Below are 12,894 nucleotides of genomic sequence, written 5' to 3' on the forward strand. Positions count from 1 at the left end.
CCGCTCTCCAAGGTGACTGGGAGCAGACACACAGCGGCCAGGCCTGGTGGTCGAGTGCTGAGAAGGCTTTCAGGTGGCGGTGGGACTCCGGCCCTCGTTCTTTTTGCGTTTTAAAGGATAATAGATGGGGGGGGGGGGGGGGTAGTGGTAAAAGGAAGCTGTTTCCGCCCGGTTTCGAACCGGGGACCTTTCGCGTGTGAGGCGAACGTGATAACCACTACACTACGGAAACGAGGCAGGCGGCCTGGTCTCCGGCTCTAACCCCCAAAAGCGGCATTTCGGCCACAAATATCGGGCCCGCCGACTTCGCTTGAACCGCCCAAGGCCCTGGAAACAGCCGCGCCCCTGCGAGCGAGGAGCCCGCGCCCCCCAAGCGGCCCCGGCAAAGGACCCCGCAACGCCCCGCCACCCGCCCCCGAGGACGGGACCCTAGCGCCCTCAGCAGCCTGGCCTCGGGAATCGCACCGAACGCAGGGTGTCCGCCTCCAGGACGAGGGGCCCCGGGGCAGACGTCGGGTGCGCGCTCTTCCTCCGCCAGCCCGTTGGCTCTGCGCCACCCCGCGGCCCTCCCGGCAGAGCGGAGTCTCTTTGGTGTCCTCTGGGCGAAGGGGGTCCCTCGGGCTCCTGCCTGCGCTGCTTTAAAGCCACTGACAGGAGGTCCGCGGCCAACACGCTCCAGTGAAATCTAGGTCACGGACCAGAGGGATGAAAAGGAAGAGCCAGAAACCGAGTTGAGTGGCACCGAGCGGAAGAGTGGCAGAGCCACGACTGGGGAGGGAAGGTCTCTTCCTACCTGGCGTTTTGAGTGATTCTTGGGTGGGCTGCCTTGGAGTCTCCCGAATAGGCTGGTGGTGAGACTCGGTGTGACCACAGCCACCTTCAGGGGGGCCTTCAGCATTGGGAACAAAGTGAAGACGAAAAGTCTAGAAAAATAGGTATTTTTAAAGCTGTTTCCTCTCTCCCTCCCGCATTGGAGTGTGTACGGTATTACTGCGTGATCTTGATTGCACTGTAATTTAGCACGACTTTCCTAATATTTGGCAGTTTCTCATACAGTGAAAAACCTGTCCTGCCCCGTTACCTAGGAATATTGCTATTCACTCCCCCAGAAAAATGAATGCCAACATCCAAAGAGGCTTCTACACCAACGTTCGTGCAACATCATTCATACTAGGCAAAACCGGATACAACACAAATGCCCCTCAACAGAGGTGATACACAAACCCTTGTATATGTTTAGAATGGATTAAGTACTCTGTAGTAAAAACATCCAAACTAGGGTTTAGGCGGTAACACGGATAAGCCCCTCGCATAGTTATATGTACCTATCTTATACTCCTGGGTGATTCCATTTCCAGGAAGTATTAGCAGAGAAGAGTGGTTCCCTCTTTGAAATAATTTGCCAGGAAACTTCCCGGGTTGATGGATATGTTGCATATATTAGTCTGGCTGTTAGTACAAGCATTTACACGTTTATCACATTATTGCACTGTATACTTGGAATATCTTAACTCCACTTACCCTCATTTTTGAGTTATTGGCATTAATTTTATTTCAAAATACATTTTATCTATTTTATTTATTTTTGACAGAGACAGTGACAGTGCGTGAGCAGGGAAGGGGCAGAGACGGAAACACAGAATCCGAGACAGGCTCCAGGCTCTGAGGTGTCAGCACAGACCCCAACGCGGGGCTCAAACTCGTGAACTATGACATCATGACCAGAGCCAAAGTGGGATGCTTGACCAACTGAGCCACCCAGGCGCCCCTCAACATACATTTTAAAAACATAGGCATTACCACCATTGCTCAGAGAGTCATATTTATTTGACTTAGCCATGTATTTTACCTATTCATTGCCCTTCCTTCCTTCCTTCCTTCCTTCCTTCCTTCCTTCTGCACAGTTCCCCCGTGACCTGTGCAGTTACTTCTGCCTGAAGAGTTACCTTTTGCACTTTGCATTTCTTTTTCGTTAGCTTATGTGGAAAGGTCTTCACTTCACTCACCCTTGAAAGATACTGGGTCGGGGACAGCACGTGGTGGCTGGAAATCATACTGCTCTGGCCCTTCATTGAGGTCTTGTTTTTCATGTTTTTGCTGAGATTTCAGCTCCCAATCTTTGGACGATGTCATAGGAGTGTCCTCTCCTCCCCACACCCCAATCTGGGTGCTGCTGTGATTGTTTTCAGCTGCCCTTGGTTGTTCAGCAGTTTAGGGGTGTGACCTTCTTGTCCTTACCTGGCTTGCAGTGCACCGAACTTCTTGCACATGTGGTTGGAGAGACCATCATGATTTTTCTTCGATTCTCCATGATATAGTTTCTGCCCCACTTTCTGGTCCTCCAACCCCTGAGACTTTAATTACACACGTGTTAGGACTTCATGACATGGCTCATTATCTTTGTTACGCTCTTAATATTTCTTCCTTTTGGCTCTGTATGCTTCAGTCTGCAGAGTTTCTTTCTACTTACAAATTTCGAGGTTCATACTCTCTCTACCATTGAGTCCAAGCTACAGTTAAACTGACCTGCTGACTTTTTTTAAAATGCCAACTATTACATATATTTAATTTTCATGTGATTTTAAAACTAGATTCTATTTCTCTGATGAAATATTTTATCTTGTCATCTATTTTCTGAACAGCTGAATCATACCACTTTACCTTTTTTTTTTCTTTTAAGTAATATATTTTTTCAAGTTTCAATTTATTTATTTTGAGAGAGAGCGAGCAAGACAGAACAAGCTCGGGGCAGAGGAAGAGGAAGAGAGAGAGAATCCCAAGCAGGTTCTGCCCCATAGATCTCACCAACCTTAAGATCATGACCTGAGCCTGAGCCAAAATCAAGGCAGATGCTTAACCGATCGAGCTACGCAAGTGCCCCTGATTTTTAAGTAATTTAAAGAAATTTTATTCAAGTGACCTGTACACCCAACGTGGGGCTCAAACTCACAACCCAGAGAGATCAAGAGTCACGTGCTCTACCCACTGAGCCAGCCAGGCTCCCCTAAAACCTACCGCTTTGAGTTCTTATCTGAGAACTCAAGATCTCAAGAGGCAATTTCTACGGTTTGCCTTCTTTCTCTTGCTTCTCTTCCTTTACAATCCTAGAATACTGTGATTGAATGATGAACCCGTGGTGTGAAGGACAGCCAGGTTGGAGATGTTGTTTCTCTGAAGATCTTTCACCTTCTCCCCCAGCAGGCAGCAGAGGGGCGCATCACCTCTAATCCTTGACGAAGCTGATTTGCAGCTAGTTCGCCCTCAGGGAAAGCCTCAATCTACAGCTAGTTTGCTCACACTGCTGTGCTGCAGACGTCCGGGGCTCCCACCTGTGACCTTGGTATGTTTCCTTGGGCCCCTCCTTTTCCATGAATCCTGAGCTTCAGTTTTTATCCCCTAAGTACCATGGTAGTGCTTCAAATTCCACTCTCTTTCAGCCACACTCTGCTGGCCTTCCAAGCCCCTTGATGCACATAGCTTAATTTGCAAATGTATTGTGGGGAACTTCTGTACCAAGCACCCAGCTCACTTAACCCATTCCAGGATCTTGGCTGCTCAAGTCTGAATCCTTGAACAGTTCCATATGTCCTTCCTCTCCTCCCCCCCACCCCCCAGCCCCCCAACTTCTCTGTCCAGACCTATGAGATCACTTAGCATGTTGTTTTCTCTGACTCTTAGTAGCTTCCCTCTCTCCAGTTTCTCAGTCTCCTGTTCCTGCCAAGAACTGGCAAATGCCCTGAGGGGATAACGCAGAAAATTAGTCTCATTCCATTGAGTTTCTCTTCTCTCTCATCTCCCCCCTTGAGGTGAAAGACTGGTGGGTCCTATCTGCATTGATAGTTCTCCAAATCTTCAAGCAGAATTCCTTCCATTCAAACTTCATTCATTTCTTTTCAGGGCGAATGCTGTTCTGCTACAAATACTCCATCATCACTGAAAGGTGAAATCTACAATTTCCAGATAAATCACATTTTCTTCCTCCTTTTTTTCTTAAAATAAGGTGGGGGGGGGGTCACTGGTGCATAGCTGAAGTTTTCTTTTAATACTCCCAGGTAAGTCTGACTGGATATCAAAAGCTCTTGCTAGAAGCACGGGCAAAAGATTGTCTACCTGGAGCTGAACACTCATCACGCCTGTCCAAGGTCCGAGAATTTGATCAAGTTGGATCCAGTTCCCTGCTGCACTGTCCCATCAGTTAACTCACCATGGAAATTATCAAGCGACCAGTTTTCCAGGTGCTGGTCATTGATAGAGGCGAAGAGCCCATGGGAACCATTTAACACTCCTCATTCATTCTGGGGAATGCTGAAAGTCAGCAGTGGTGCAGTTAGAAGTGAAAACGGAAGTCTTAGTTACAATGATACTGGCAGTTTTCTCCGAGCGAGCGTCACCGTGTGAGCAGCACTCAGTTCCTCGGTGCTGTACCGAGCATAACCTATCTAGTCCCCGTAACAACCCCGAGACGGTGTAGGTTATCAGCACCCCTGCTTGCAGGTGAGGACACTCAGGCACTGAAAGGCTGGTCTGACTTTCCAAGGGGCCCAGCCCTGTGACGGGGAGGGCCAGCACTCAGGGCCAGGCAGTTTGCCTCCAGAGCCCTCGTGTTTGGCCAGCCTGCCAGCGCGCACTGAGAAGCCTTCACCAAGATATGCCGTCCCCTCCTGGCTCAGCCTCCCTGATGTTGAAAAGAAAGAGAAGGTTAAAAGTAAGGCCTACTTAACACTGGCAACTAATGGACGGAATGAAGAAGAGAAAGAACAAAACGATTTAGTCCTCCCCAGAAACAGACTCCATGGCTCCCAGGATGATGCAATCACATCTCCCAACCAAAGTATTTACTGAATCTTGATTCTTTTTAATGGTCTGAACAAGGAAGTTCCCTAGAGAGGCTCCCCAAAACAAAAACAAAAACAAAAGAAAACAAATCCCGTCAAGTGTGCCTTTTATGTTCAAAGTGTGGAGCAGACAGCTGAGGCCCTCCCACCTACTTAATGCCTCAGGGCAAGAGGGGGTGCGCCTGCAGTGACAAGGGGGACAGAGGAGATCGCATAAAAATGAGACAAAAATCATGCTTCTCAAAGCTCATTAAGGAACACAGCACCTTCATAGTTGGCCACAGCCATGTACCTTTATCACCGATTACCGAAGAGTTTCCATACTTTGATTTACAGCTTCTACTTAGTAAATTTCTTTTTAGACTCAATTGTGTATCAGCGTCGTAACGGAAACACCACTAGGAATAGCCACAGGCAGGATGTAACTAGAACGTAAAAGGAGATAGTAGTGTTGTGACAGTCAATGAGGGAGGTAATGAGCGGAGCCCAGGAGCCTCCCTCCACAAGCCTTCCCTTGAGGCATGGGCACAGGCAGCCTTCAGAGGAGCCCAGAGCCACGCTGGGGCTGGGTCATCAGTGCATGAAAACCGTGGCCAACCAGGACGTGGAATGGTTCTTCGTTACCAGCCAAGGGAAAACCCGACAGTCCTCCTCTCGATGATCACAGCTCAGGGGAAGCGGAGACATCAGTACACACACAGGAGCTGCTGGTGCTAGGGACGGACGAGGTGGACTAAAATGAATCTAATGCTGAGCGAGATTTCAGGGCCTTGAAAGAAAAAAGTCTTATGTGTAAGGCGTTCAGGAAGATTGCGGTGTGGGCAAGGTAATGAAGAACGGCACATTGATAGGCTGGGAAATAAACTGGGACTGTGATTTGGTACTGCTCCCGTGGAAGGCAAGTTTGCAGGACTTCCCCAAATTAGCAGCATATGAACACTATACTACAGTCATTGCACTTCCAGTTCTGTACGCTGTAGAAGTACCTGCACAAGTGGCCAAAAATATGGGTACAGGAATTCGTAATCATAAAACCATAAAACCAACTTAATTTCAAAAGCAATATGGAAGAGGTTAAATACGTATCACACATACTGTGGAAGAAATGCCTCTATCAAACAAATGCAGAGGACAATGATGATGAGGATCCACTGATCACAACATTATTGATAGAGCAATGCCCAAATCCAGGCACTCCCTGGGGACGGGACACCATGGTTGGCCTCCTACTCCCCATGAAAAAGAACTGAGGCACATCAACACCAAAGGCTGGCGAAGATGGGGGAACAACAGGAGCTCTCACTTACTGCTTGGTGAGAACGCAAAATGGTACAGCCACCGTGGAAGGCAGTCTGGCAATTTCTCACAAAACCAAAAATGTTCTTAATATAGCAGCCAGCGTTCGGGCCCCCTGTTAGCCAGAGAAGTTGAAAAGTTATGCCCACACACAAACCCGCACACGGATGCCTACGGCAGCTGTACTCACAATTGCCAAAACTTAGAAGCAACCAAGATGTCCCTTACAGGTGGAGGGATAAAGGAACTGTGACACACACACACACAAATGAAGTAGTATTTCAGCACTAAAAGGAAATGAACTGCCAATCCAACAAAAGACATCGAGGAATCTTAAGTGCGTATTAGTAAGTGAAACAAGCCGATCTGAAAAGGCTACATACTGTGTGATTCCAACTACACGACCTTCTGGAAAAGGCAAAACTATGGAAACGGGAAAAGGATTCGTGGTTGCCAGAAAGGGGGCGCAGAGGATGTTTGGGCTAGTGAAACTACTTTGTGTGATACTTATAACGGTGGACACATTTCCGGATACGTTTGTCCAAACCCACCCTGCAAGAGTGAACCCTAATGTAAACTATGGACTTTGGATAGATTCCTGAGTTGTCACAAAGGCACAAAGGCACTGCAGTGGGGGGTGTTGACAACCAGGCAGGGTATTTGTGTGGGGGGGGGGGGGGAGGGGTGAGGGCAGGAAGGGTGTGGGCAATCTCTGTCCCTTCCCCTCAGCTTTGCTGTGAACCTAAAATGCTCTAAAAAATGAACAATTAGCATTTTTTTCAAAAAAACATCAGCCCCCTAGACCAACTTTCCCAAAGCAAGCAGCTTGAACAATGAAGGCAATCATGTTTAGAAATTAAAAAAAGAAAAAAGATGGAAGTCACAAAAAGTTTCACTTACTCATCCAATCTTTCAGGGCGGACTACAGAGTTTTACCACACTAGGCAGAACCCGGGTTCTTCTATCTGTTTGAGAAGTTGGCGTTGTAGAGGTATAAAGCTGATAGGCCAGCAGATACCGTCGGAGAATGAGGTTGGGGAGGTGGGGTCGCTCTGAACACTTAGGTGCTGTGAGGTGGCTAGGACCCAGAATACAGTAATGTTGTGTACTTTATGTGAGGAAATGTGCAGGTGCAAAACCGCAGGTAACAGGGGAATTGAGGTAAACGTGAAGCAGCCTGTCCCTGGGTGGGCTCAAACCACCAACCTTTCAGTTAACAGCTGAACACACTAACCAATTGCACCACTGAGACTTTACTGGGTGGCTTTTTTGATTTCATTGTGTTGGCACTTCCACCCAGGATGTACGGTTGCCAGTCCTGTAGGAAAACTGCAAATTTCAAAGCTTCAAAAAATAGATTAGAGAGATAAATGGTGTTGTTTATCCCATTTGAAACTGGTATGTCGGGTGATTATGAAACTAAAAGCACAGAACGGCTTTGCCACAAATTGCCCCTTACCTGTTCATTGCCAGTGCCTTCAGAGAGATCGCGGGCTCTGATACTCTGGACCTGAGCCACATAGGGTCCTTAGGAAGCTCAAGGCCTGGTGGGCTCCCATGATGGCTCTTTCTGTCACTCTGCCCTCACCCAGTGAGAGAGTTTGCCCACCCTTCCAAGAGGCCTCTGTGTAGATGTGTTGCTTTGGTTCCTATGTGTAGCACGGGAGCTCCAGGGGCAGGGGTCGTTCTGAAGGTCCGTCTTGTTGCCCCTCCCTGAGAACAGAGTCTGACACTCACCAGAGTCTGATACCAGGAAGTTCTGTTAAGACTTGTTGAATACATTGTTGTCTGTAGCTTTTAGCCCCATGAAGAACCCTGAGAATGGAAATGAAAAGTTTTTCAAAGCCCAAAGTTCTTTGTAAAAAGCTTTTATCCAGGTTGACTCCTCAGCCTCCCCAGCAGCAGGCAACAGGAAAGGCCTACAGTGGACCCTCTGCCCAGGAGGCCCCTGCCTCCTTTAGGAGAGTTGTGTCCGCATTGTGGTAGGTGGCGTGGACCCCTGAGGGTGGGGCAAATCAGTGGGGGGTGGGGAGGGGGGAAGGGGATGTTTGGAAAAGGGCAGTGAGACCTCCTAGGAGGTCTTGTGTCGGGACACAAGCCGGATCCAGAGAGGTGGGAATTGTTTTTGTTATATAACAGAATAGGGAAGGAGGGTCTGAGCTGGGGTGGGAGAGAAAGGAGGGAGGAGGGGGTGGGGGAGAGAGACCCAGAGGGAGGAAGAGATGGGGAGGGGATGAAAGAATTTATACTTACATCCCTCCCTCACTTGCCCTCTCCTTCTCCCTTTTCTTCCCATCCCAACAGCTGAGGAATCCTGATGTAGGGAAATTTAAGAAGACCCAACTAATGTATGCTCAAGAGGGCAAGCTCTATGTTGTAAAGATGGTTTGCCCTGGAGAGTGGGGGGTGGGTGACATAGATAAAAGGGATTAAGAACACTCCTGTCATGATGAGCACTGAGTAATGTATAGAAATGTTGAATCATTATACTGTACACGTGAAACTAAGACTAATTAATATATATTTCAATTAAAAAAAAAGAAACAATGGTTCTGCCCTTGTGTGGCTTTGGCTAAACACACTTCAAGTGTCTCCCTTCTTTGTTCTATAAAATGGGACTAATTAAGAGCATTTTACTTCATTCTATTATCAGATGTGTTTTGACTTAGTTACTATTAGATCAGTCATGTTAAAAGCAGAATCATGAATATTACTGTCATTATCCTCCTAATCTTTTGACAGCCACTATCCTTATTTATTTCACAAATATGTTTTACTCCTTCTAGAAATTACTGTAAATGGGATCACAGGGTATGTATGCTTATGTCTACTTGCTTCTCTCTATGTAATGTCTTTGAATTTTATCCATTTCATTGAGTAGATCAGCTTTTCATTCCTTTTTATTGCTGAGAAGGATTCTCAGCATAATTGCATAAATATTTCACAATTTCTTTACCATTCTCCTGATGATGGATATTTGGGTTGTTTCCAATTTGAGCTGTTACGAATAAAGCTGCTATGAACATTCTCATTACAAGTGTTTTTTTTTTTTTTAATTTATTCACTTTTTGAGAGAGAGAGAGAGAGAGAGAGAGAGAGAGAGTATGAGCAGGGGAAGGACAGAGAGAGAGGGAGACACATAATCCGAAGCAGGCTCCAGGCTCTGAGGGGTCAGCACAGAGCCCAACTCAGGGCTCAAACTCACAAACAGTGAGATCATGACCTGAGCCAAAGTCGGTCGCTTAACCAACTGAGCCACCCAGGCACCCCCAAGTGTTTTTGTAGACACTTTTCCACCCCATTTCTTTTGGATAAATACCTAAGGGAGGATTTGATGGAACCAAAGAGGGAGAGGTGTATGTTTAATTTCATAAGAAACTGACAAAATGTTTCCCAAAGTGGTTGCACCATTATAGTCGTGCCAACAATGTATGAGCGTTCTGGTTGTTGACAAAAAATTCCTTGACAGAACTGTCAGGGTCCTCTAAACTCTCTTCTCAAGCGGGCCCTGACCTTCAGCCTTCGGAGTTTGTCTTTGCATTGTCCAATTTTAGCAAGAATCCTGCTAAGTCATTTTAACCAGAACCCCCTCCATGACATCTGGTCAGGTTCCTTGTCCTCCGTCCTGGGAGGCCTGATGACTTTGGCAGGCCTTCAGCAAGAGCCCCTTGGGCTGGTTTAGCCAGAATCTCCCCCCCCCCTTACCCCTGAGGTTTCCTCTTAGTAAATGTTCACTCATTAACCCTCTCTCTGGTCCTGCTCTGGGCTATACGTTCCCACTCTCTCTTGTTGTATTCAGAGCTGAGCTTGGTCTCTCCTACTACAAAACCCCATTTTAGTAGTCCTCCTTAATAAAGCCTGCCTTACTGTTCTTTAACACAAGTCATGTATGATTTTTTATTTTGTTTATATGTTTATTTTTTATTTTGTTTATTTGTTTGAGTGTAATAAAATCTCAATGTGGTTTTAATTTCCATTTTCTTAGTTTAGGGGCACCTGGGTGACTCAGTCAGTTAAGTGTCTGACTTTGGCTCAGGTAATGATCTCATGGTTTGGGAGTTCAGGCCTTGCATCGGGCTCTGTGCTGACAGTTCAGAGCCTGGAACCTGCTTTGATTCTGTCTCCCTCCCTGTCTGCCCCTCCCCTGCTCTTTTTCTGTCTCTCAAAAATAAATAAACGTTAAAAATTTGAAGAAAAAAAAGTTTGCTTAGAAGAGTTTATGGTAAGTCTTAAAGTCAGGTAGTGTAAGTTTGCCAGTTTTGTACTTTTTTTACACAGCTCAATAAAATTTGAAATATGCATAATATACACACATCTATATGTACATATATATTTCAAATTTTATTTATATATGTACGTGTGTGTGTGTATATATATATATATATATATATATAAAATCATCATACAGATCAAAGAATGCTTTACTCTGCTCCTCTCACTTCAATATTGTATCTGTGTCCTTACATGTACTGGTTGATCATATGGCTAAAGATACTCTTTTGTATTCTCTGAAGAGAATAAATCTTCAGTCGTCTGCAAAGATAATGGAGAGACCCAATGTCTACAAAATTTAGCATTTCCTCTAGATTGTTTCTTGAAATAAAAGTTAGTTCATTTTCAAGGCCTTTAAGTTACTTCTGATCATGGGGGCCTGGGTGGCTAAGTCATTGAGTGTCTGGCTCTTGGTTTCGGCTCAGGTCACAATCTCATGGTTTGTGAGTTTGAGCTCCAAGTTGGGTTCTGTGGGGACCGTGCAGAGTCTGCTTGGAATTCTCTTTCCCTCTTTCCCTCTTTCTTTGCCCCTGCCCTGCTCCTGCTCTCTCTCGTGCGCACTCTCTCTCACAGTAAATAAAAACTTATATCATTTCTGATCATGAAAAATAATGTGTTGTTTAAGTTTTCTGCTTCATTCTAGGGACAGTCTGTTTTTATTTTCTTATTTGAGAGAGCGCACTCCTGTGACCTGGGGACAGGGGCAGTGGGAGAGAGAAACTCAAGCAGGCTCCATCCTTAGTGCAGAAGCTGATCCCACAACCCCTGGGATTAGGACCTGAGTCCAAACCAAGCATCTAACACTCATCAGCCCAGTCCGCCCCCAAAGTGAGCCACCCAGGTGCGCTTGAGGAGAAAGAATCTTATGGGGAGTCCCATTTGCTAGGCCGACTGTCAAACATGAGCAAATTGGCAACTCCAGAATAGCTGACTTTTTTTTTTTTCTTTTTGGCATATGAAAGAAGATAGGGGAGAGGCTTAGATACTGTATGGGAGATACAATATGGGGAAGAATAGGCTGGAACCAGTAAACTGATTTTAGGGTTTGGCCGTGGATGTCAGATTTGGGATAAAAAGAGGTTATGAATAAGACAGGAAAAACTTTAATAGAGAAACATCAGAATTTAAAGGCTTTGATGCTTTATCATTGATTCTTCTTTGCCATCTGTGTAAAAATAGCAAAAGGTGTACTCAATGTACTAGATCTATACATATCTCTAGATCTTTGAATGTTTATTTTGAGAGAGAGATGGAGAGAGAATCCCAAGCAGGTCTGCACTGATGCGGGGCTCAGACCCCCAGAACCATGAGATCATGACCTGCATGGAAACCAAAGGTCTTACACTTAACCAACTGAGCCATCCAGATGCACAGATATTTTTCGAATGCATATTTAAATAAGTTCCTCAATTCACTGAAAGTAAGATAGGCCCAAGTAGGAGTCAAACCCACCTGGCTGAAGTGCCTCTAGGTGTGTGACATTCTCAACTGTAGTTGCTGTGGCCTCTCCTAATGGGATGGAGGCCCTTAAACGTGGGGCGACCCAATGCAGGGGGGGAGGGGGTCAGTGTTGTTGGCAGTGAAAGCATTCACGTGAGGCAAAACAAAGAAAATAGAAGTTTATTGAATACACCGCAAGGGAGCTACAGATAGTTCAGCAAAGCAGACTGTCTGCAGTGAGGCAGTGGGTGGGAAGGTGAGGAGTTTGCGAACGTATGGCATTTTCCCTTTTTTGGGAACTGTGCCTGGTTTTAAGTAGCCTATTGGTTAGTTAGGGCCTATGGGTATTTTGAGATGGGTTGCCTGGTGGGCCTGACTGTATTCAGCCAGAGAGTCGCTGTGGGCCCTTTCTACATTCCACTGCTCACGCCTGTTGTCTAAAAGCGGCCTCTAACAATTGCTTTTGCTAGTTTTCCCCACACCCGAAAGTCCTCATCCAAAACTCATCAGACACTGCTTCCTTCGCCAAAAGATTTTAAAGTAATCTTAAAGTACGTGCTTTAAAAATAAACCTGCCAGGTGCATCCTTGGAATCCACAAGAAACCCAGGGAGAGACGTTCAAGGGCCAAAAGGAACTCACTGGGAGCCGGGCCAAGGCTTTGGCTCCTCTCCCCCTCCCCGCGCCCCCCCCCCCCCCCGACGGAACTCACCTTCACCAGCTACGCGACACCAATTTCATCTTCGGGCTGTTTGCAGAGGAGGAAAGTCGCGTGGAGTTCCTCCCTCCCCTGGGCTCTGTTTCCACCTCTCCGTTTCTGTCTCCTCCACGACGGTTCGGGAGCCTAACACTGGACAGGGCTGAAAGGCGAGGCTGCCCTTCTCCTCCGGGTCCCTCCCTCCCAGGCGTCGGGGCAGCTCAGTCGGGCCGGGACGTTACGGCCCGCGGGTGACGCCCGCGGGGCCGCGAGGGCAGCGGGGGCGGGGTCGCAAGCTCGCCGTGTGCATCCGCGTGCATCCGCGTGCACCGCGCAGCTGCGCGTCGCCCGCGCC

General features: G+C 46.9%; 1 protein-coding gene and 1 non-coding gene across 2 annotated transcripts; both read right to left on the bottom strand.

The window, feature by feature from the left end:
• Positions 1-159: 159 nt before the first annotated feature.
• On the bottom strand, positions 160-232 carry TRNAV-CAC (transfer RNA valine (anticodon CAC)). Its single transcript has one exon. It is a non-coding gene; the product is annotated as a tRNA-Val (tRNA).
• On the bottom strand, positions 218-12,816 carry LOC121021002 (uncharacterized). The gene is made up of 5 exons (XM_040461107.1): positions 12,555-12,816; positions 7,869-7,946; positions 2,239-2,348; positions 794-923; positions 218-685 (listed from the first exon to the last, which is right to left on the bottom strand). Exons 2-5 carry the CDS (start codon positions 7,911-7,913, stop codon positions 218-220), a joined length of 753 nt encoding a protein of 250 aa, XP_040317041.1. The 5' UTR covers positions 7,914-7,946; positions 12,555-12,816.
• Between the last annotated feature and the right edge of the window lie 78 nt (positions 12,817-12,894).

The sequence above is a fragment of the Herpailurus yagouaroundi genome, unplaced genomic scaffold (genome assembly GCF_014898765.1).
Source record: "Herpailurus yagouaroundi ecotype Mexico unplaced genomic scaffold, PumYag 254, whole genome shotgun sequence".
In the NCBI taxonomy this organism is placed as follows: Eukaryota; Metazoa; Chordata; class Mammalia; order Carnivora; family Felidae; genus Herpailurus; species Herpailurus yagouaroundi.

What these genes read in the sequence shown, in the direction of transcription:
- LOC121021002 (XM_040461107.1), bottom strand. Translation starts at nt 7,913, where the DNA reads ATGTATTCAACAAGTCTTAACAGAACTTCCTGGTATCAGACTCTG. An exon ending in TTCGGTGCACTGCAAGCCAG is followed by an intron (nt 924 to 2,238) that starts GTAAGGACAAGA and finishes CTATTTTTCTAG; the next exon opens with ACTTTTCGTCTTCACTTTGT. An exon ending in AGAATCACTCAAAACGCCAG is followed by an intron (nt 686 to 793) that starts GTAGGAAGAGAC and finishes TCCGTGACCTAG; the next exon opens with ATTTCACTGGAGCGTGTTGG.